Source organism: Chaetodon trifascialis, chromosome 6, assembly GCF_039877785.1.
Source record: "Chaetodon trifascialis isolate fChaTrf1 chromosome 6, fChaTrf1.hap1, whole genome shotgun sequence".
Lineage (NCBI taxonomy): Eukaryota > Metazoa > Chordata > Actinopteri > Chaetodontiformes > Chaetodontidae > Chaetodon > Chaetodon trifascialis.
Window position 1 is genome coordinate 12,701,429 of NC_092061.1, and position 21,880 is coordinate 12,723,308.

A 21,880-nucleotide genomic window follows, 5' to 3' on the forward strand; every position below is an offset into this window, starting at 1 on the left:
AGCTTATACAACAACCCTTTAAAAATGAACCTCGAGTGATATCATTCCACCTATTTATGCACACAGTGGAAAAAAGACAGGCCATGCACACTGAGCTGAGCTGGTCCCTGTTGCTTTTCTCAGCAGGGACTGACAGGCTAAGCCACAGTCACATCCAGGCAAAGCCCATCAGGACTCTCAGCTCATTAAGACCGCACACACACAGTGACAGGGCAGCAGGCAGATATCTCACTCCAATGTAGCAAGACAGATGGAATGGCACAAGGAACAGGGGTCTATGGATAACACAGACACTAACACGCAGCTCTAATCGTGACACATGTCGCGAGTGATAAAGGAAAATTAAAGACTGGGCCAAAGTGTGTCAGAGGTGGTTGATATGGGTGTGCAATGCTGTGCAGATATGGCAGGTGCTACGTAATGTCTCACAATACCACTTTGTACTTTAAGAGGCGATAGTGAGTCACTGTATCATCCATCTGTCCTCAGCACAACAACACAGAGGTGGTTTTCCTGACAGGTGTGGCTCCTGGCACCGCAGGGCTGAACCTGCTCAGGCCTCCTGAGGTGGGTGCTGTTTGACGCCCAACCTCCCTCTGGCTCCTACAGCTACAGTTAGCAACAGTTTCAAAGCAGTTTCTCCTCTGTCTGAATTTGAAGGGTGGCCAATTCTTACATATTGCACCTTTAAAGCCATTAACTATCGACTGACCCAGTTTCTGATATCCACACTTCACGACTGAAAAAACAAACTGTGCCTCCACTTGCAAAGCAGACTTTTTGTTGTGAAACTGTTGAGTCACCTTTCTTCACAGTCTTCAAAGTCACAACCATCATTAACCAGATTGATGCAACTTAGTCATTGAGAAGCTGCTAGTCTACCCCATGTGTTGTCTGGCAAGAAGTGGGCTGAATGTCATGCAACGATAATAAATCACCATCACTCAGCCCACTTAATGTTTCGCAAAATGCCAATATAACGAAGAGATGGGCGTAAAAAAAAAACATTTTACCCTCCAACTTTATATACTTTAAAAGCTTACTCAGTACTCTGCAAGTGCATAACAGAAAGAAGCACATTCTGAGACGTGCTCGGACAAAACCCAACCCCCCAAAAAACCTAGAAAATAATTTCAATTTGGTTGCTGGAATAATAAGTGCTGTAATCAGGGAAAATGCTACAGGTAACACATTTCTGAGCCCATTATGATGATTGAATAATCCGGGAGTCATTCTGCTTCATTTGTGAATGAATGGGCAATTATTTTTACTTAAATAATCCCCTAAATTACTGTTGAGAGGAGAAAATATTGAAGGACTCTGCATGCAGACCTCTGTCATGGCAGCAACTCAAGCACCAGAGGCCATGAAAGCGATGTGAATTACTCACTGCACATATGATGGGAAAGAAAAAGACCACAATCCATCATTTCAACAGCAATGCTGCAAGCGAGCAAACTTGTGAACAGGGGAACTGTGGTTAAGGGAGAAGAAATGGCAACATAGTATAAAATGGTCCAAGCATATAGAGATGCAGCATAAACACTGCCTGAGGCAACAGGTTTCCTTTCACCCTGGGCCTCAAATCATAGCAACATTATTTAGGACAGCGCTTGAGCTACCATTCCTTCTGGCCATCGCAAGCCAAGCAGGAAGCTGTGTTTGGGAGAATATATTGTGTGTGTGTCAGCATCTGTGCATACGCCTGTGTGGAAATATTTTTCTTTTTTTGGTATGTTTGAAGGCCCTGGTTTCTGTTCTCATTTGGGAAACAAAGCAGAGCGGAGCAGAGATTTTAATCATGTAACAACTGCAAACAAGACAATAAATTTAGGACAAGCATTAACAGGCTTATTAAAGTCACCAGGTTTGTCGTCCCTCATTGCACTGCTAGGTGTTTCTTCTGGCGATTACCACAATAATTTTCTCGCACAGGTAATTTTAAACATTTTCCTATCAGGGAAAGAACAAAAAGCTTCAATGTAATGCTGATGCCTGGTTGTTTTTTATTCATTTAACCTCAGGTTGCTGAAGAAAAAGCTCAGGCCAGACATAAAGCCCTAGTTGATATTGTGTCCTCTGTATAAACCTTGACTGAAACATTGCACGACACATCTTCATGTCTTAAGTTGTGGTATTAAATGGTGACCACATCTTTACTAATTTTTTACCTTAAAACCACATCCTGTGAGATTATTAACAATTGCATGTGATACAAATGTGCTGGTAATGTTTCTGCAAGGAGGCTTGAAGCCTTGTAAATGTCAATCTTTATTCATCAGTGTTCACTGACAATCACAGATAAGTGTTTGTCTCGTCATCATTGTCACAGAGAAACACAGTAGCAGAGCAGACTGTTCTGCTTTCAGATGCATCACTGGTTAGATTATATAACAAAGACTCCAAAAACCTGTATATTAGCTAAACACATTGGATTAACGATCATTAAATAGTTGTGAAACAATCTATGGTACAGTCTAATCTTCAAGTCTGCTCGGGTGTTAATCCCCAAATTTCTCCAGCTGGGTACCAAAATGTGCTTTCAGATCTCCCTGTCATACATTTGCTTGTGCACATAAGCATGAAGACACACACACGCACGCACGCACGCACGCACGCACGCACGCACGCACGCACGCACGCACGCACGCACGCACGCACGCACGCACGCACACACACACACACACACACACACACACACACAAGCACTGATAATAATACTGGCCATCCCTCTAGATGATGACAAGGAACAGTGCATTTCCAATAGCTAAATGTCTGATGAGCACTACGTTGAGCAAGCGAAGTCATTATTATTCAACAGGTAAGGTTCATTACTTGTTGAATACAATTTGAATAATGCTCTCCAGTTTGGACTAACTCAAAAAATAAATAAATAAAAAATGGATTACTGGATGCAGCTTTTTCTTTGGTTGTTTTCTTTTACACCCCTCCCTGCTGTCACTGAAAATGCTGTGAAAAATAAATTAACTCTTCTACCTCATCACAAGGAAGGAAGTTAATAAAGTCCAATTGTTCACACAGTGACAGAAAAGTGCTGGAAGGGTCACGCGGGGGGTAAATCATAGTGTGCATATTGTTATTGAACCCAGGCCAATAAATTCATAGATAACATTTACATTTCATGCACTCTGGAGTCTAGAGGGTTCTTAAACCATGTTTTGGCTGCCCTTGTATTGGGTGCACTAGTTTTATACAACACTCTGTTAAAGGGAAGAAATGCGGCCTGAGGAAATACATGTATAGAACAGGTGTTTGAGATGAGCAAAAACCAGCTAAGCAAACACGGTATGGGCTGAAACCATGTCCCCACAAGGCTGGACTAACAGATGTGGATTCAAATGAACCCAAACCGATATTTTGTCACCCATCTCAATATGACACAATGATGTGGATTAATGTCCGTTCACACACACTACCGCTATGTGCTAATGAGAGAGGATCAATGGACATGCAGCTTTAGCAAACAAGCTGAGACTCATTGCTTGGTCTTCCTTCTGTTTTCTTCCATTATCCTCATTCTGTCTTTCAATAAAGCTGAATATGTAATATGGGCGCTGTCATACTTTAACTGACAGTTTTGCAAGCTAACCAAGCAGTAATTCCTGAGCTGCTGCACTGACAAACTCAATCAAGTCACTATATTCGACTTGTGCAGTTTGACGAGAGAAACAGGAAAAGTGTTAACATGACAACACCTTTATTGTGCAGTCTGGTATTGATTTTCAAAACAAGCAATCGCAGCCCGAGCTGGAGGTAAGAAAAAGTTGGCTCTTAACATTGCTGACGAGTATTATATATAAGTATTTTGGCAGAATCTGAGAAGCTGACAAGCTGACAGTCATATGTCACAATTTTTGAAGTGCTCCAGTTTTCCTGTCCAAACTACAAAGAGAGGCTGACATCATCAAAGGAAGAGAGTTTTCAAAGTGTCAACATTTACGGATGGACACTTCCTGTTTGGTATGGATGGAACGAATGGAGATTTTTCTCCCCAAATTTAACAGAAGTGCAACAAACATGGTATAAGAAGAATAAAGTAGAAGAGGGCGGATGTGGAGGTAAGAAAGGAAATAAGGAGGGAGGAAGAATAAGAGCTGGGGATGTAAAAAGAGAAGAGTACTAATGGATAGAGAGGGAGAGAAACAGCAGGAGATTAAGTGAGGAAGGTGGTACCAGTGTTAGCAAAGCAGTAGAAAGAGCTTTAACCTTTATAAATATTGACAGAAATCTGCCGGCTGAGAAATGTTGCACAATCACGTCAAAATCCAGCTGAGCAGAAAAGAACAGATCGGGGCAAAGGAAAAAGAAAAGAAAGGAGAAAAAAAGCCATGGACACACTGTCTGACTTTGCTCATGACAGGTCATGCTTTCAATGAGCGGCTCCAAAGGCTGAGGCTTACAGGGAATTGACCAGAGTACACGAAGACACAAAAACTACATCAGCACCAACCTCTACGAGACCTCTCTGTGGACATTTTCTTTCATTCCTCCCCAACATGTTTTCTTCCCAATCAGCACTTACACTTCCCATTTCCTCCTTCCTCCATTACATCTAACTGCCTCTACCCTCCATCTTCATTTTTCTTCACCTTTTCCAGCCTTGTTCTTTTGCTTACTGCTTATTTTATATCCATCTTAAAAGAAAATTCCACTCATCTCCAAGTACCATTCACAAGCTTTACCTTATGTTGGTCACTAAAACCCCATTTGGCTGAATTTACAATCCCCAAGGAATATACTATTCATGCTCCTCCACAGCTGGACTCATTCTCAGACTCTGTGCTACCAAGTAGGACAATATATTGTTACAAATGGGGGCTATATCCCATAGGTTAGCAAATGCTTTCACAGTTTTTCACCATACAGAACTCAAACTATGGGCAGCTAATGAAATTCAAAAACAGAGCAGAAACGGAGATGTTCACACACAAATGAAGACGATGGAGATTTGCCTTCAGGGTAAACTCCATAAGCTTTCCAGGGGAGACTGAGCAGTAAGATTTCCCAGTAAGTACACACCATGGACCATCTTTTTTTCAAATGGGAAGAAGAAACCCCACCTGCTAGTCTATGTCAATCAAGACTATGCAGCAATATCTAAAACCTAGGGTCAATCTCTTCCATCTCTGCCACTGTGAAGCTTCTGGACTGCCTACATGACCTGTTCCCAAAGCCTCCCACCTCCTCCACAGAGGGAATGCTGGTTGCATTTAAGGGTCTCATCCAGTGAGCTGAGAGCAGTGTGGCCTTGCCGCCCCTTTCTGAATCATGTGATTCTCTTTGAGGCTAACTAAAAGTTCTTCTTCATGACCTCAACCAACACCCAAATTAATTCAAGCCAGTTGTATTTATATGGCCCAAAATCAGTAATCCTCACAACCACAGAAACTGAAGTGGCTCAGGCCTTTCAAAACCTGTCTGCTGATTTGGGGTTTCTGGGGAAAACCAAGCCCAAAATAAACTTAACCATTCAAACAACGAATGTATAAAATGCAACTCAAAGTGCTTTGCATAACAGCAAAGAATCATAAGAAAACAAAACCAAAGCCCTCCTCCTTCAACCTGGAGACTTTCTTCACCACTGGTTTGACCTTTCTGCACATTTGGTTTTACAAGGTCTGTCTGGCTTTTCACCAGAGTCAAAGATGTAGAGCTGCAGGTCGGTCACGACGACAATCATTGCACAAGTATCAACATTACGAGTGTGGCCCTAAAGCAGGGATGGGAGTATTAACACAATACATAATAAAGGGAAACCCAACCCTAACCATGAAAATTAAAAAAAAAAAAAACATAACAAAATCAATATGCCTCCTTTCAGAAATCAACTGATTGAATTAGTGTTAACAGAGTAAATGTAATTTCCATTTACTCGCGTCACTCTGCTGCAACACGCCGATCTCTCAGTTACAGTGATTGTTTTCGTATGTGTGTGAGGGAGATGTAATTGGGAGATAAAGATGTTATTTGTGTGACTTGGGTTTTGTTCGTGTTCATTTTCTCTGTGCTTTGCTTATTGCTGACATATTCAGGGAAGTGATTTATAGGCGGTATAGAAAAAGGATGGATGAATGGATGGATGAAATTAATATTAAAGGAACAAAAAAGCCTCAAGCTATTTGTAGATGCTAAGAACACCAACCTGCAGTGTTAGCAACAGGGCAAAGGCTCAGTGACTGTAGGCGTAAGATCAGTCTACCACAGTGATTAGCTGGATGTGACTTGGCTTTAGATGAGCTTAATGAGACTGTGTTTCCATTATTAAGCATGGTATTGCAATAATTTATCATATACAGTCAAAATTAGCACATGATTAAAAAAGACAAGGAGGAAATCTTACAATCCCAAAGGGACCCTATACTGCAGCCCACTGTACACAGAGGCTCAACTGGTTATGCCTTAAAGACTTAAATCAGTTGGGTGTCCTTGTCTGTGTATTTACATTTTACAAAAACATTGTTCTTCAACAAAAATAGTGAATTGACTCAAAAGTCACAGTTATCCACTCATGCAAAATACATCCCCAAAAGTGTCTGTTACAGTAATGCTAAATAAGCTACTTGCACGAAATCCTCTCATGTCCCTCATATCCAGGCCTTTCACCGGCTGGGAGTACTGTGCAGCCATAGCTTACTCAGTGGCGTCGTCTATGTAGCACCTATGAGTAACCAGCCTACGTTTATGAATAATGGCTCATCCATCCATTCAAGCATGTGCCCATCCATCTATTCAAATTCAGGATTATGACGATATATAAACAAACAGATAAACACACCTTTTCTGTGATGATTCGATCCACACACTGCTTCCCTGTCAAAGGCAGGCTGCATTTGTCCAATATCTTGTGTTTTCCCCCCTGAAAGAAAAGGATAGTCTGTTAAAAAAAAGACTTAAGTGGAGGCCAGCCACTCAGTTGAGCCTGTCAATCACCTCTATCAGTGCTTTAATATTTTCAGGGGTGCAGCTGGTAATGTATGATCATCCTATACCCAATGACTACACAGCACATTTTCCATGTGAGTGTGTCTCAGTTTCCCTGCCAGTCATCTTTAAGAAAAAGCACACATCCAGATGCTGCTGACGCTGCCTGAGAAGCACGCATCATACATCACACGTCCCCACCTTCCCCATCAAGAATGAAAACAGCCTTCAGGGCAGTAAATTTATGCTCACCTGCTGCACCATCTGGACTATAGCTGGGCGCCAGACAGGCTCCCATTAGCAAAAACAGCATGCTTCTATGAATACACAATGTTACGTTGCCCTTGCATCATATTGGTCTGCACTTTCCAAAGTAAACCAATTGAGTTGAACTGCGTACTGCTATTGTCAGAAGCCCTGTGGGGTTATTCATCTCTAGCTGCAGCACCAGTCGAACTAATCAGCTCTTCCCAAAACACTGAGTCCAATTCCAGTGCTCAAATTAGCCGAAGACGAACAAACAGGGGATGCTTTGTCTGCAAAACCTCATCAGGATGAGCTGACGCTCTCTGGTAAAGAGGCATTAAGCAATCCATTAACAGAATTATCCTTAATCAGTCATAACACTCACACTCATTATCGTTGGAAGCAGATACAAGGCACGCTAGTGCAGGTACCAACATGGGAAAAAAAAATTGCAAATATAATTTCTGAGAAAAGGAATTGGTCTTTTGGGGGTCATTTGTAAAATCACTGTTGGTTAGAACATAGTGAAAGCATATACTCAAACACACTCCCACACGGATACACACCTTAGCTGAGTGCTCCATGGTGACCACCACCTTAGTTCCAGCGCTAGCCACCAAATCCATGGCTCCACCCATTCCCTTCACCATCTTACCCTGTGAATGGAAGACAAACAAAGATTGAGCTTTCAGTTACTCCAATCATTTAAGGGTGGACAAAACAACAGGAACACCTTACAATATAACACAATGCAATCCAAAGCAGCCATTAACTCAAAAATGAGCGTAGAGTTGAATGTAGAACAAATAAATGACCGTAAATGCAAAATAATAGTAAACAAAAGCATTTGCTTAAAAGGGTGTGAGGAAATGACAGCAATACGTTTTCCTCTCCTACCGCACATATTCAAGTAAACATAGCTCTCCAAAAACAACTCCTCCTCCATCAATAATACATAAAAGTTTACAAAAGTTGTTCTGTAGCTCTCTTCAGAGCAAGGATATCGTCTAATGCTCTGTGCTTGGTAAAGCCTAATTTTATCCAATCCTAAGACTCTGAAACACTTCACACAGTGAGAGAACAGGAATAAGAGATTAGGATGGATCTCCAGCATTAGAAAAATGTGGTGAGGTTACAGTGGCAACAACAACAAAAAGTTTTGCCAATTAAAGATTAGAAAATGCACCAGTGACGTCTCGCCCAAAATATCCAGAATATCTTAAAGGAGTCTCTTTTTTTTATTCAACCTGGGTCCTATTTTAGTGGTTGCCGATCATTATTCCTACTGTACAGGTTACTATAACTATTTTACTTTTCATCTTAATTGATACAGGGAGGCAGTGACATAACTAGGCGCAAATGCAGAGCGGAGCACACAGTTATAAACAGCTCCAGTTTAATACATGTGGACCTCATTCTGTGTGAGAAGGAAGGTAAGCAAACCTAGTAGCCATTATCATAATCCTCTGCATGGGAAAACAACTTTTAATAGAGACCATTTCTGTGGAGGAAAGCAGTTTGATAGAGAGTTGCTCCAATAACAATGTTGGCAACATGTTCGATGAGGCTGTTCCTGGAAAGACATGTTACTGTTGAATGTCCTTAATGTATGGGCAACACGCTAATAAGTCACGGCTCTCAAGTGGCAGCATTCGGATAATGCATTTAATGGTCAAAGGTATGAAAGGTCATGGAAAGATGCAGCAGCAACAGGACTTCAGTATACTGTATTAAGATGTAGCATCCAATTTAGTACCATTACAAGAGCAATGCTGGTGCTGTGATGAAGCCTCTTCTACAAATGGTTTTCACAGCCATATTTAAAGAAAATAGCTGAGTGTAAAACTAGGTGAACTGCCAGGTCTCAGTAGTAACTGCTAAAGGCTTGTGTTGCCAGCAGACAACAATCACATTGTACTAAAGACAATAAAAAGTGTTAAAAAAATATGAGATTCTTTTATAGACTGCAGTGCCAACCATCCACAAATATCCAGGGACCACGGTCTCTTATTTCGGCAGAAAAACAGAATGACGATTGCAAAGAAATGCGAGACGAGAAAGAGCAAAGAGCGAAACACCGGCCTTGAAGCAAACTTCAACCAGGAGGCCTCCGCTCGATACAACAGCCAGTGTTCATTTCTCTGTTCTCATTTCTCTTTGCTTAGATAATATGACTAATATGACAACCCTGATTCCACAGAAGCTGGGACACTATACAAATCATAAAGAGTGAGATAAGTCGCCAATCCTCTTTGACATGTACTTACTTGAAAGCAGACTGGGAAAGTGGTGGAATGCTCCAAAAACACCTGTTTGGAACATTCCACAGGTAAACAGCTTCATTGGTAACAGGTGATAGTATCATGATTGGGTATGGAAGGGGCATCCTGGAAAGGCTCAGTCGATCACAAACAAGGATGGAGTGAGGTTCACCACTTTGTGAACACATGATTGTATAAAGAATATTACTACATGGGCTCAGGAACACTTTGTAAAACCATTGTCAGTAAACACATTTTGTTTGTAAATGCATAATTTGAAACTGATTTTGGAATCAGGGTTGTGCAGACAGACACACACAATTCAGTGAGTAAATGACTACATGTTTTCTTCAAAATTTTGAATAAAACCACAGTGAGTTTTATTTTAAAAAAGAGAGGAAAATAAAGTCCTTTTAAAAAAAAAAAATAAAATTAATCTTGAAGAATCATCGCAGTAAAAGAAGTGCCAGCAGGGTGAAAAATCGGCCTCTGGTCTCTCATTATTCCCAATAAAGAAGGCTTCCAAATAAAGAAAGCTGACATGCAGATATGGCCACAGGGTGACGGCTGAGTAACTGAATTAAAATCCCATTTGCTCATCAATCATGTGAAGAGCCTGCTTTGCTCTCTGCTCGATAACCAGAGGATATATATGCCAAGCGTGGTGCATCATAAGGATACTGTTTGCCTCCGGGGAGGCCAGCTGGGTGGAAAAGATATCAACAGAGAGCGGAAGGAGGCTGGGAGAGGGGAGGAGGGGTAGGCGAAGTACCGAAAAGCACAGACTGAGGATATGGAAGAGGCTGCATTTAATTTCATAAACTTTATTATCTTCACCAAATGAAAGCGGTCTACAATAACAGCTCAGGAGACATCCTCAAATAAAACCCCCATAATCTATGTTATCAAAATAGTATCCATTTTGACTTTTCACCATCAAACACAATCTCTACTACCTTCCTTGCCATTCAACACAATAACTCTTTAGATGAAACTCCAAAAGGAAACAGTGTCCTTTTTTTATATGATCAATGTTAATGGGCTAAGTGGTGTGTGCAGAGGCAGCAGGGGGATAACGCCGTGTGACCCGATAGTGGAGTCTGGATTTACAGCTGTGTAGCCAGACACCTGCTAATGTACTCCACCCAGCGAGCCTGCTGTTAATCAAAGGGGGGCATGGGTTTTAAAAATTAAACACCTGTTTTAAATTACTGGTCAAGTTATGATCAATAAAAGCGTAAAATTACAAAATGATCTTGCTTTGTTGTGGGGGCAGTGAGACTTCTACTGGAAGGATCCTTTGCTATAAGAATGAATTGGTTGTGTTTCTGGCAACTGAATAGCCAACTTGTGTCAATCCATGATTTTATGTGTGTGGCCAAATGTCTCACTGATGCTTCTGACCTTGTTATTGGGAAAATATTATGATAAAATAACGTTGCTGTGGAGACTTACAGACAGGTATGGCCTCTGTTGCTCACTCAGTATTGTCAGTGACCTAAATTGCAGAAAGGGTTGGCATTTGCGTGCCTCTGATTTACAGCTTTGCATGTGGTTATCTGAGCCTGCTTTCATCTCCATGCAGCAAAACTCACACATATCACAATCCGCAAGTGTGTGCCGAACAGTGTTGGGGACTAACTGGTTATATCTGATGGTGAGACGTAATTAAATTCTAAAATAGATGTAATTATAACCTCCTACAAAAAATATGTAATCGAAAAACATTACTCAAAATTTTGGCGATACAAAGGGGTTACATCTGAATTTGAGAGTTTGATTCTTGTTTGACTTTGCGCTGCCTCTCGTCTGTATAGATGTATAGATACATTACTTCTGACATTTTTAACAGGGTAACTAGTGATCTATAACCTGTTACATTTCAAAAGTAGCCTTCCTGACGAATTCATGAAATAGCATTATGTGATAAGTTAATAACCTATTCCATCCTGCTAATTAAGTGATTTCAATTCAATCCAATCAAGTCTCAGTTTTTGGTTCGACTTGTTTTGTTTGACTTGGCTGCTAGGCTTCAGTAAAGCTGCTCACCTGGAACTGAGGCAGCCAAAAATTGGATCACTCTTAATTAACTGCCTCTTATTAATACTAAGGCATTGAAGATTAAGAGAATACTATTTTGCTAAACCAATAAGTTTCATGGATACTGCTGAATACAGAGCTTGTCATGGTATCTGGCTTTCTACCAGCAGAACCTGCAAGAAGGAACTTACACTGAACGAATAAACTGTCAGAAGAATAACCACAGAGAGAAATGTCCTCTGTCGAAGTCGCCAACAAGAGCGTGGGTAATTTACTCATTTAATTAACACAGCTTTGATGATATTAACCTGGCTGGTCTGACTGAAGCCCCACAGGTTTTTAATTTCCTCGCCACTGATTGCGTCCATTTGCCTGCTATAATCGCAGCAGCACCATGGGGGCACCAGGACACCTGAAAGTGTGTATCTAGATACATTTTAATAACAGAAACACATAAAGACATGACAATACGCTCTCTCGTATGGAGTGACAGCTATTGCTCAAACACAATGGGACACATTTATGCAAACGGTTTCAAAGGAACTTGTATTGTTCCATAAAGTATTACAGAACAACTAATTTATTCTAATGTACAAAATATGCTCAGTTACACTAAGTATGGCAATTCAAAGACACTTCTATGCTAATGTTGTAGCTATCTATTTCACTGCTTTACCTCAGAGCCTGTAATGAGAAAATCTCCTTGTACTCGTTCCCGCAGATGTTCCTTTTTTTAATTTCAAAAACAGCCATTTAACTTTTTTCTCCTTGAAATTAATCCTCGCCAGAGGCACATATACAGTAGCCTACCCATATGCTAATTAAACAGGCGTTAGTGAAGATGTGAGCGATGGAACATCCATTCATATAATGGCTTTAAAGCGACAGATAATGTGGGGGACTGCAGGAGGCAGTGTCAGCCGTGGAGAAGCCAGATAACACAGGACTTCTTATGTTAAAGCTCTGCTGAGATGACTCCCATCATAGCATGTGAGAGCAGAGACGATGACACTGTCAGTCCCACTCAATCAACAAGGTTTTGTAAGTGAGCCACAACAGGTGCACAACTATGACAGTTAACATAAGGCTTATATACATGTATTTTATAAGAGTGGAATAGCAATGGAAGTGCTTGATTTCCTGCACAGAAAGCATGTGCTCAAAGTAAGCTTAAAAAAAATCAACTTATCAATTAACAGAAAATGTACCTTTGATAAGTGATTAATTTCGAGGCACAAATTCCAAATAACACTCGCTGTTTCATTCTGAAAACTGAAAATTCTGTTGCCTTCCGATCCACTGCCGGTCGACTGGTTGAGTCGGAGGCAGACCATCTCTGTGACACACAGTGGGATCGGTTTTCTAAAATATGCTGCTGTGACGATGCATGAGAAAAGCATCATGGAAAGCACTAGCACTGTATTTCTCTTACTAGGCTTCGGGGTTGCTTGAATTTTTTATTTTTTTTGTGGTGTGTGTTGCCATGACGACAGAATACGATTTCCTCGCTTGTTGTGCAAGTGTTCACTTTCCAGTCAGCGGCAGAAACACCACAGAAAATGACCCCCTTCACAATCCAAGAGTTCCCACTTACCAACTGGTTTCCTTTCTCTCCCCCACAAATTCTCTGACAATCTCCGCTGTCTGATACAAATGGCTCTCTATTTAATAACATAGCGACCGACCGCCACGAGCCTTCGTTACCCAGACAACTAATGACATGAATCAGAGGGAGAGACGGGACTGACAGGAAGACAATGGACACCGTGTTCAAAGTAACTGGAAAAGTGTGAACAGAGTACGACTGGTGAATGCAGTGTAATTCATCTCTAGACATTACTATTAACATCTTTACTCCCAGCGTTCATCTTTAAATTCATTTCAACTTGAAATTTTCACCAGAGACAAACGAACACTACAAATGTATTGTAGAAGTCTGCAATATGTAGCAAACATGAGGGAAGGTTAATTATCGCAGTCAAAAGGCCTCATATGCCAATTTCATTAAGGAATAACAAATAAGTTAACATCAAACCTCTATTGTTAGAAATACAACATATATGTTAAGTGATATCTAATTAGAGGGAAAAAAATCAAGTGTTAAATACTACTGAAAAGTTTCTGAGCCGCAATATCTCTTTTAGGTATGACATTCCACTTAATAATGTCAGGAACACGAGGTTATTGAATATATGTAAACAACTAAACATTTAAAAACACCTGTTGGAACATCTTTAACTGACAAAGTGGCAACCATTTCCAGGTAATTCTGTTTATGATACAGCAGGAAAGCAAGTGAAATTCTAAGAAAAAAAAGCACTAAGCTCTTAAGCAGCTCCTTCATTAAAGCTGCCATCAGGCCTTATCATGAGCACTTGAGCCAGTAACTGCATTTTAATAGTCAGTAGCTCAAGCTATTGCAGCACTAATGCTGCACTTATGCCGAGCCTCCAGGGGTTTGGAATATATGTGTGATGTAGCGCCTCTTTTCTCCGCTTCAAGCCGGAGACTATCAAAGGGAATTTTGTTTTGTAAAATACATCGCTGAACAGATACATTTTTATTGCTTTAGTCAACTTGAACATGTTCAGAGCTCCTTCTTTGACGAGATCTGTTTGTCCCTCGCAGATTTGAAGGAGCACCTGAAAACTAAATTAGCAGTAAATGTGATTCTCATTTTAAAAAGTGTGCGTGGCTGACTGTTAGAATTCAGTGAGGAGGAACGTATGACGGGAAACATCAGCGTCTACATCTCCTGGGAACTGCTGGGTGCAAGACCCCTACGATTAGGACAGCTTGATAAAGCTGCAGCAGCGCGATGAAAAAACAGCACCAAATCCAAAATGCCACCCTTTATTCTATTACCCCTTTCTCTCCATCTATTGTTTTTCCAGATGTTTCAGGCTGAGTGGAGATGTAAAAGCATTTCAAAGCCCTCAACTGGAAAATGTTCATCTGCATTTTGCATATTAAAAGCCTTCAAAATCAACATAATCACACTGAGAGTACTGCATCCCCGACTCCTACGTACAACATTTCCAATTTCACGCTATGTACCCATCTTTAGATCGTGAATAATTTTCATTATCACAGGCGGTGGGAAATGTAATTCTCTTCATCCATCCTTTCAAAAGAGGGGACAATGGAGACTGAAGCGTAGGTGAGGACGGAGGTGTGTGTGCCTGTGTCGCGTGTCGTGTGTGCACTTTGCTGCTCAACCTGTACAACACTGGAACAGCCAAACAAGATAAACTCCCTGCTTCTGAATAACAGCTCCACTGCGGGCCTTTAATATCTGCATAACGTGCTTAATCAGGCACTGGTTAACTGCCAATTACCGTGGACAAGGGAGCACAACTGGGGAAGGAAAGAGAAAGCAAACTGAGTTGCAAAATTTAGAGATGTTTAAATATTAATGTTTTATTCTCATGTTCTCTACATGTAAATATCTTCTACACTCAGGGTCTGTATCCACTTGGCTGCTTTGATGAGATGCATCTCAGAAATGATGCACTGGCTGAAACAACCTTGCATATCCACTTCGGTCAAGCAGAAAACAGCTGTGTGCTGGGGGCATTCTGGCTGAGGCCTCCCACATTGTGAACAGGCTTTTAATGGGTTCTTGACCTTAGTAATCACAGAGGAGGACTGTAGCCACTGTGGTCTTAAGACCAATTGACCTGATGAGACATTAGGCAATAATGCTGCCGACCCATTATACTGTAGCACTCACAACCCCCCCTCGTTCCCCTGACAAGCATATCCCCGTGGTCTTGAATAACAACCACCAAGGCTGCACCCTTTGTGAATCTGTTTCAACTAAGACATCTCCTCTTTTTTTGAGAAATGCTGAAAACCACCAAGCATAAAATAAGCAAAAGAGTACAATTAAGTCCAGCCTGATCGAAGATTAATAATGTACCACACAAAAAATGATTAAAAAATACCCTGGTTAGAAATTCAACCAGGGTATTTGAGAAAGTTTAATAGTCATTTATAGTAAAGCTGAAGCAATTTACCACTAGGTCAATTAAACAGAAAGCAAATCTTTTGATAATCAATTAATTTTCACATGATTTCCTGCTTTACTTCATGTTAAATGTTAGAAAACTGCATATCTTTGATTTTTGGATAGATTTACAAAATGAAATATGCAATTTGAAGACGTCACTTTTGAGAGTAGATTTGCTTTAACGATTTCATGTTAAAGACAAAATGATTCATTGAGGAAATAATCAGCAGATCAATCAATAATGAAGATTACTGTTAGGTGCAGCACAAGTAAACATTCAGAGTTTCTGACATGTGACATTGTGAAGATAAAGACAGAGCACAAAAATGTCCACACAACATGTCCTTGAATGTGTCCTTGACACAATATGCATACCAGCAAAATATCAAGCAAACAGAACATCACCACAAGCTTCACAAGAGACTGAATACCACAAACTCAAACACACACAGACACACACGTTGTGTTTTTATCACTTGTGGGGACATTACATAGACTTACATTCATTTCCTGGAGCCTTACCCTAACCCTAACCACTATTTGCCTATTCCTAACCCTATGCCTAACCAACCTTACCTAACCCATAACCCTATCCTCAGTCTGCACCCTAAAATGTAATGATTTACGTTAAGGGGACCTGCATTTTGTCCCCATAAGGCAGGACAGTCCCCACAATGTGACTGTGTAAACACACACACACACACGCACGCACGCACGCACGCACGCACGCACGCTTATTGTACCGATGTTGTTGTGATGACCGCTGGGCATGTAGAGCAGAAAACATGAATTTGAGAACAAGGTAAAAGATTTGTGACATCAAAAAAAAAAACTTACTGGGATCATCCAGTTGGCAAGGTCTCCATATTTTGACACCTGCATGGCTCCAAGCATTGTCAGGTTGATGTGACCCCTGAAGAGAATGACACAACAGAAGAAGACAGCTGTCAGCTTCAGAATCACTTCAACTTGTAAACTCACAAGTCCACACATCAAAAAAAAAAACTTTAAAAATACTTGATACTACTAGATCCTTGATGTAAAGACAGATTCTCAGAACAAATGTTCACTCACTCTGAACTACTGTGTAAAATATTATATGCATTCTGCATATTTACTCTAGGGTCTGTGTCAAGGTCTTATCTACTCTAGTTGCCACATCACATATTATGTATAAATATACTGTGTTATCAGAATATGTTAGTTGTTTCATCTCTCCATCTATATGTGCTCCTCTGTTGTGAGAAAGCAATTTCTTTGCCTGTTTCTCCAAGATATTTCAAAGTCCAAAGTGAGGTTTCAATGCCTGTAGAGCAGATGGGGGCATTGTTAGGACAGTTGCATGTATGAGGCCACACACAAACACATACAAAGGCTGAGAGGTGAACAAACGTTGCAATAAAGAAGCACAAATTTAAATGTAATCCAGTATGAGAAATAACTTCTTTGGTATTTAAGGCAACATGGCTCACAGTTCACCATATGCATTACTCTTTCTCAGTGATTCTGGACAAAAATGCACGCATGCACGCACGTGCACGTGTGTGCACACACAGCGTGTTTCCATTTGGTCCCCGCCAGTGTGACTGGACAGTGCTATTTATGAGCACTATTGGATTTCCACTGGGTGGACAAACAGAATTGATGCTGCAGGGAGTGCGGGTGGGCTATCTCAGACAGCTGCCAAATCAATAAGAAGCAGGGACCTTGGGAATATTGGCAAAGCTGCTGTCTAGTACTGGTGACAGTGGATATTTGTTAATATCCAGTGTTACAAATTGTGGCAATGTCCTGAGGACACACGCTGCTTAATAGTTATGGCTGGCTTATGGTACAGGTGAAAAACTACGGACTGAAGGGAGCCACCCTGAGTAAATTACAAAAGTGATGTTTTTTGTTGTTTTGATTTGCATAGACTCCACCAGGAAGTTCAGAAGAAGTGAGTCATGGTATTATGAAAATTATCTTTAAGTACTAAGCTGTCTACATATAAATCCAGAAATGTCAGGCATATATAACTTTCATCAGCAAATAAGTTTTCAAAGCATTTGTGTTATGGCCTTACCCTCGGATCATGGCAAATGACTCATCACTGGAGAAATAGGCAGCCCCAGGCAGTACAGTGACAGTCTCCTTGCCTGCAGAGTTGAAATATTTGATTTTAGGGCAAAATAAAATACTGGGATTAACTCATCATTGCAGTAAACTCTGTTAACAGCACACTTACCTAAAAGCAACACACTTTACATGTAAACAAAATCACAAAGAAGGTAAAAGAAATGACAGACATAAAACAAAAAGATAACAATGAATGAACGTATGAGTGAAAACAAATGTGCAAGTATATGCCATTGTACCATTGTATTATTATTATTATTATTATTATTATTATTATTATGTATAATTCAGGAAATTCTTAGGCAAAAAAAATTCTTCCATCTATAGCTTAGTTAAACCAATGTTATCACAGCTTTTGTTTTTTTTTTTCATGTAAAATATAAATAGAAAAAATACATGTATCATTGGGACATATGGACTTGGACAACCCTCACCAGCATTGATCAGGTCTGGATCCACTGAATCCTCGGTGGGGTACGGCCCCTACGCAGAGAGAAATGCACATAAGCAAGAATGTGCACACAGGCAGGCAGTCACACATACACTCCCATGTCACTCAGCCTGACCAGCCATGATCTTTCAAAGGACAGACATGCACGATCACATTTTTCGATTAGATGAGACATTGATTTTCTTTGGGTTGAACAAAGGGAGCAATCCTTTCAGACAGAGGAGAGGAGAGGAGAGGAGAGGAGAGGAGAGGAGAGGAGAGGAGGACTTCTTTAAAGCTGGCACTCATAATTCAAAGACACTCTGACAAATAAGACATTAGCATAGGCGCCTACATTCCCCTGTCAACACAACTGATTGGGAAGTCATTCCATGGCAGCGTCAGCAGCCTTTGTTGAAGGCTCAGCCAGCAAATAATGATTGTGAGAAAGAGAAATGGAAGAGAAGGTGTCAAACTGCCACAATTTGTTACATAACAAACCCAGCATATTTCAAATGAGGACCCCAACTAGGAATGATACGGCACAAATGAATGGCTCACGAATCACTCATCTCGCTACAAACTCAGCACCCAATTCAGCTTAAAAACGTTTACTGCTGCTTAATACAGCCATCGGAAAATATGCTGCTCGTTAGCTTGTTGAGAGTCAAATAACTGAAACCTGAGGGGAAGAAAGCTCTCTTACCAGTCCCAAAATTCCATTTTCACTTTGGAGGTGGACGGTGATATCTGGTTTTATAAAGTTGCTGGCCAGCATGGGGATACCAATACCAAGGTTGGCTGATCAGCTCTTTGTTAAAGATGGTAACAACCACATTTGTAATCATACAACAGAAATCCTATCAACTGTCTCACTTGCCAGTAGCCATAACCTCTTTCTGACCACCTACCTGTAGTCCCTTTATTAACTCTTGTCCCTTAATGTAGTAACTAGTTAACCCAGTGACTGTTTCTCCGTTGTTCTAAAAGCAAGTGGTGGCCTTTAGTGTTGTTTTTGGCTTCCTGTTTTAATTTTAGTCTTAGTCTAGTCTTTGTGTCAAGCTGTCATTTTAGTTTTTATTAGTTTTAGTCACGTTCATACTCTTTTTAGTCTAGTCAAGTTTCAGTCGACTAAAAGTCTGAGCATTTTAGTCTTATTTTAGTCAGAATTATCCATGACTATTTTTGTCTAGTTTTAGTCGACGAAAACTGATGACATTTTAGTCTAGCTTTAGTCAATGAAAACTGTATTTTAGTCTCTTTTTAGTAATGCAATTCTATTCAACACAGTCAATAAAGTACCTATTAGTATACACGAAACCAAAATTTTTAGTCAACGAAAATGAAGAGACATTTTAGCAGAGTTTTTATTTTGTAAACCACATTTAGTCTCGTTTTTATTCTTCAATGATATTTATCGTCACATGACCAGCATTTACGTTGCGTCTCGTCTCATTTTCGTCACGTGATAAAGGTTCGTTGACGACGATATTTAGTCATAATTTTCTTTGACGAAAGCAACTATAGTTGCCTTGTGGTGATTTTAGGATTCATTGTGTGTACCCTTGTCTAAATGTAAGGGGCATGTGGACAGTGGTAAGGGTGGGGCGATGGAAAATTTCCATTATTTTTAAATTTCAATGTTGACAGGGATGTCAAATTATAGGGGAATGTGAATAAGTCCAGAAATCAGTGGTTAATCACAGATTAGCCACTCAAAAACTAAGGCTGGCTTCATGTGAAATGCTGGGAAAAAAAGCTCTGTGTATAATAAGCCTGTGCAATCAAATGATCCAAAGGCTACAATTATTCATTACGCATGCTGAACAGTGTGGCTACTGGCCGACACCTGGTTTGTTTTCAGTCGTGGTAATTGGAGCACAAAGTTACATGTTTTGTAATTTTCTCACTGCTTGTATTCTTTTAAAAGGATACCATACATCCCATCCTCAAACTCCAGAGCAGCCCGGCGAATGATCCTTTCCCGAACAATATCCGAGTCCTTCTTTGGCTTGGGCTTCACTTCTTCACTTTTCTTTACTGTGCGTTTCTGGAATCATACAGAGATATATGAGGAACAAGGGGGACAGGATTTTGACAGGCTATTTCTGGCCGAGTACAAGGACACATATGGATAAGAGCTAGTGTGTGTGTTTCTGAACAATGATGCTAAATCCTGTGACAAAGGCTTAGTGAGAAAGGGTTTAACTCTTTCTTTTTTTAACACTTTGTTACAGAATTAATCCTTCATGTTTTTTATTAATTTAACTGATTTTTGAATGGACATGATTTGTGTGACTCACATAAAGACATAATGCAGAAAATATAGAGAGAATAGATACAACATGCATAATCTCTCCTTTCATGTAAGATCTGAAAGGCCTTGTTTTGTACCTCAATCCTTTTCTCGTAGCTAGCTCCCTTCACAACCCTGTGGACGTAGATGCTGGGTATGTGGATGTCCTCTTCGGCAAAGGTCCCGACATCCACCACCTCCTCCACCTACATAGAAACACAGAGTGATGAGCACCGCCTTCACCTGTAAAGCATCTCACAACTCTTGACATCAAAGCACAGATAAACCAACCATGTGCTGATGGAACTGCGCTACCAGAAAATAACCCCTGCCTACGCTGCTATGAAATTTAAAAGATTAACAGATAAAGACCAGCATTTTTTTTTTTTTTTTTTTGCCATCTTGAAAGGATAATCTCCAGAAATTAGGTTGACTTTTAGGTGATTGGGTACATTTTAAAGGAATACAGCGCACTTTTTAATTTTGTTTGACACTGGATCCTAAATTGAGATACGAACAACAATGAGGGTGATGCACAGGCTGATGTTTGTCCTGCAAATATGATCTGGTGTGTTTAATAATCCTGCTACTGTCAAATCTTTCACAGGTAAAGAGGGCAAATATTTGCAGGAGAAAGTGATGTTTTTGTTTTTTTTTTAGTCCAGTGAAAGCTGTCTGTGTATCCAAACCCTGCTTGGCTGACTGAAAACAGAAGAGGATCATCTGACACACTGGGCTCAGGGAACGTAGCTTGATCCTGGGATCAAAGGCGATGGAGAGTAGAGTGCACAGAGGAGATTGTTTTTGTGTTGGGAGGACTTCGGTCAAACCAAGCGTGAAGGTCAAAAGGAAGTTTTTACTCTACTGTGTGGAAAACAATGTTTAGCCACCTATTTTTATTTTTAGGTCCATTCCACAAACTCTGCCTTAGGACTGTCTTACAAGGTCTAAATTCCAGCTCAGCTTACTGTTCGGATCTCAGAAGAGTTGCTATTCTAAATACTCCCTCATAATGCTTTAATACCTCTCACATTTAATGTGACAGCATAATAAGAAAGGCATGCATCTCACCAATCACTGTATTCTGAGGCAGAAGTGTGCCCCCTTTATGTAGTGAGTGTCCAGCAGCAGAGGAGTCGTGTACATAAAGGATTATTTCTGTTTGACTAGCACGACACAGATGGAAATGGCTATTGATTTTAGCAGAGTCAGGTCAAGATGACTGGGATAGAAATCCCAGAATGAACGCACCTGCTCCCTCCTCCTTAGGCAATATTAGGAACTGCTATAAACCGAGCCTACAGCCTCCACTTATACAGGTGTTCAGGGGAAGCTGTACAGCTTGTGTGGGCTCCACTAAATCTTGCTGTGCATTTTAGTCTAAAACCCTTAAGTCATGTTAATATTTACAGTAGGCTATGCTATTTAACACAGTGGTCCCTGTAATTTTAAGCCGGCAGAGGAATCAGACTAAGATGGGAAGGGAGCAGCAGTAGACTTTCTTAAGAGGTTACTTTCCTTTATCAAACAGAAGA

The 21,880-nt window shown here is 40.5% G+C and overlaps 1 protein-coding gene across 2 annotated transcripts in view; it reads right to left on the minus strand.

Annotated features, from left to right (window-relative positions):
- Positions 1 to 21,880, minus strand: part of oxct1a (3-oxoacid CoA transferase 1a) — a 44,041-nt gene that overhangs the window by 2,615 nt on the left and 19,546 nt on the right. For both annotated transcript variants that reach the window (XR_011602286.1, XM_070964154.1), the window contains exons 8-15: positions 20,444 to 20,551; positions 19,985 to 20,099; positions 18,756 to 18,850; positions 18,054 to 18,102; positions 17,567 to 17,639; positions 16,339 to 16,414; positions 7,755 to 7,844; positions 6,797 to 6,877 (exon numbers count right to left, since the gene is read on the minus strand). Coding sequence is in view for 1 of the 2 variants with exons in the window: in XM_070964154.1 (XP_070820255.1) it covers positions 6,797 to 6,877; positions 7,755 to 7,844; positions 16,339 to 16,414; positions 17,567 to 17,639; positions 18,054 to 18,102; positions 18,756 to 18,850; positions 19,985 to 20,099; positions 20,444 to 20,551 (687 nt within the window). In the remaining variant the exon portion in view is untranslated. The remainder of the gene's footprint in view (positions 1 to 6,796; positions 6,878 to 7,754; positions 7,845 to 16,338; positions 16,415 to 17,566; positions 17,640 to 18,053; positions 18,103 to 18,755; positions 18,851 to 19,984; positions 20,100 to 20,443; positions 20,552 to 21,880) is intronic.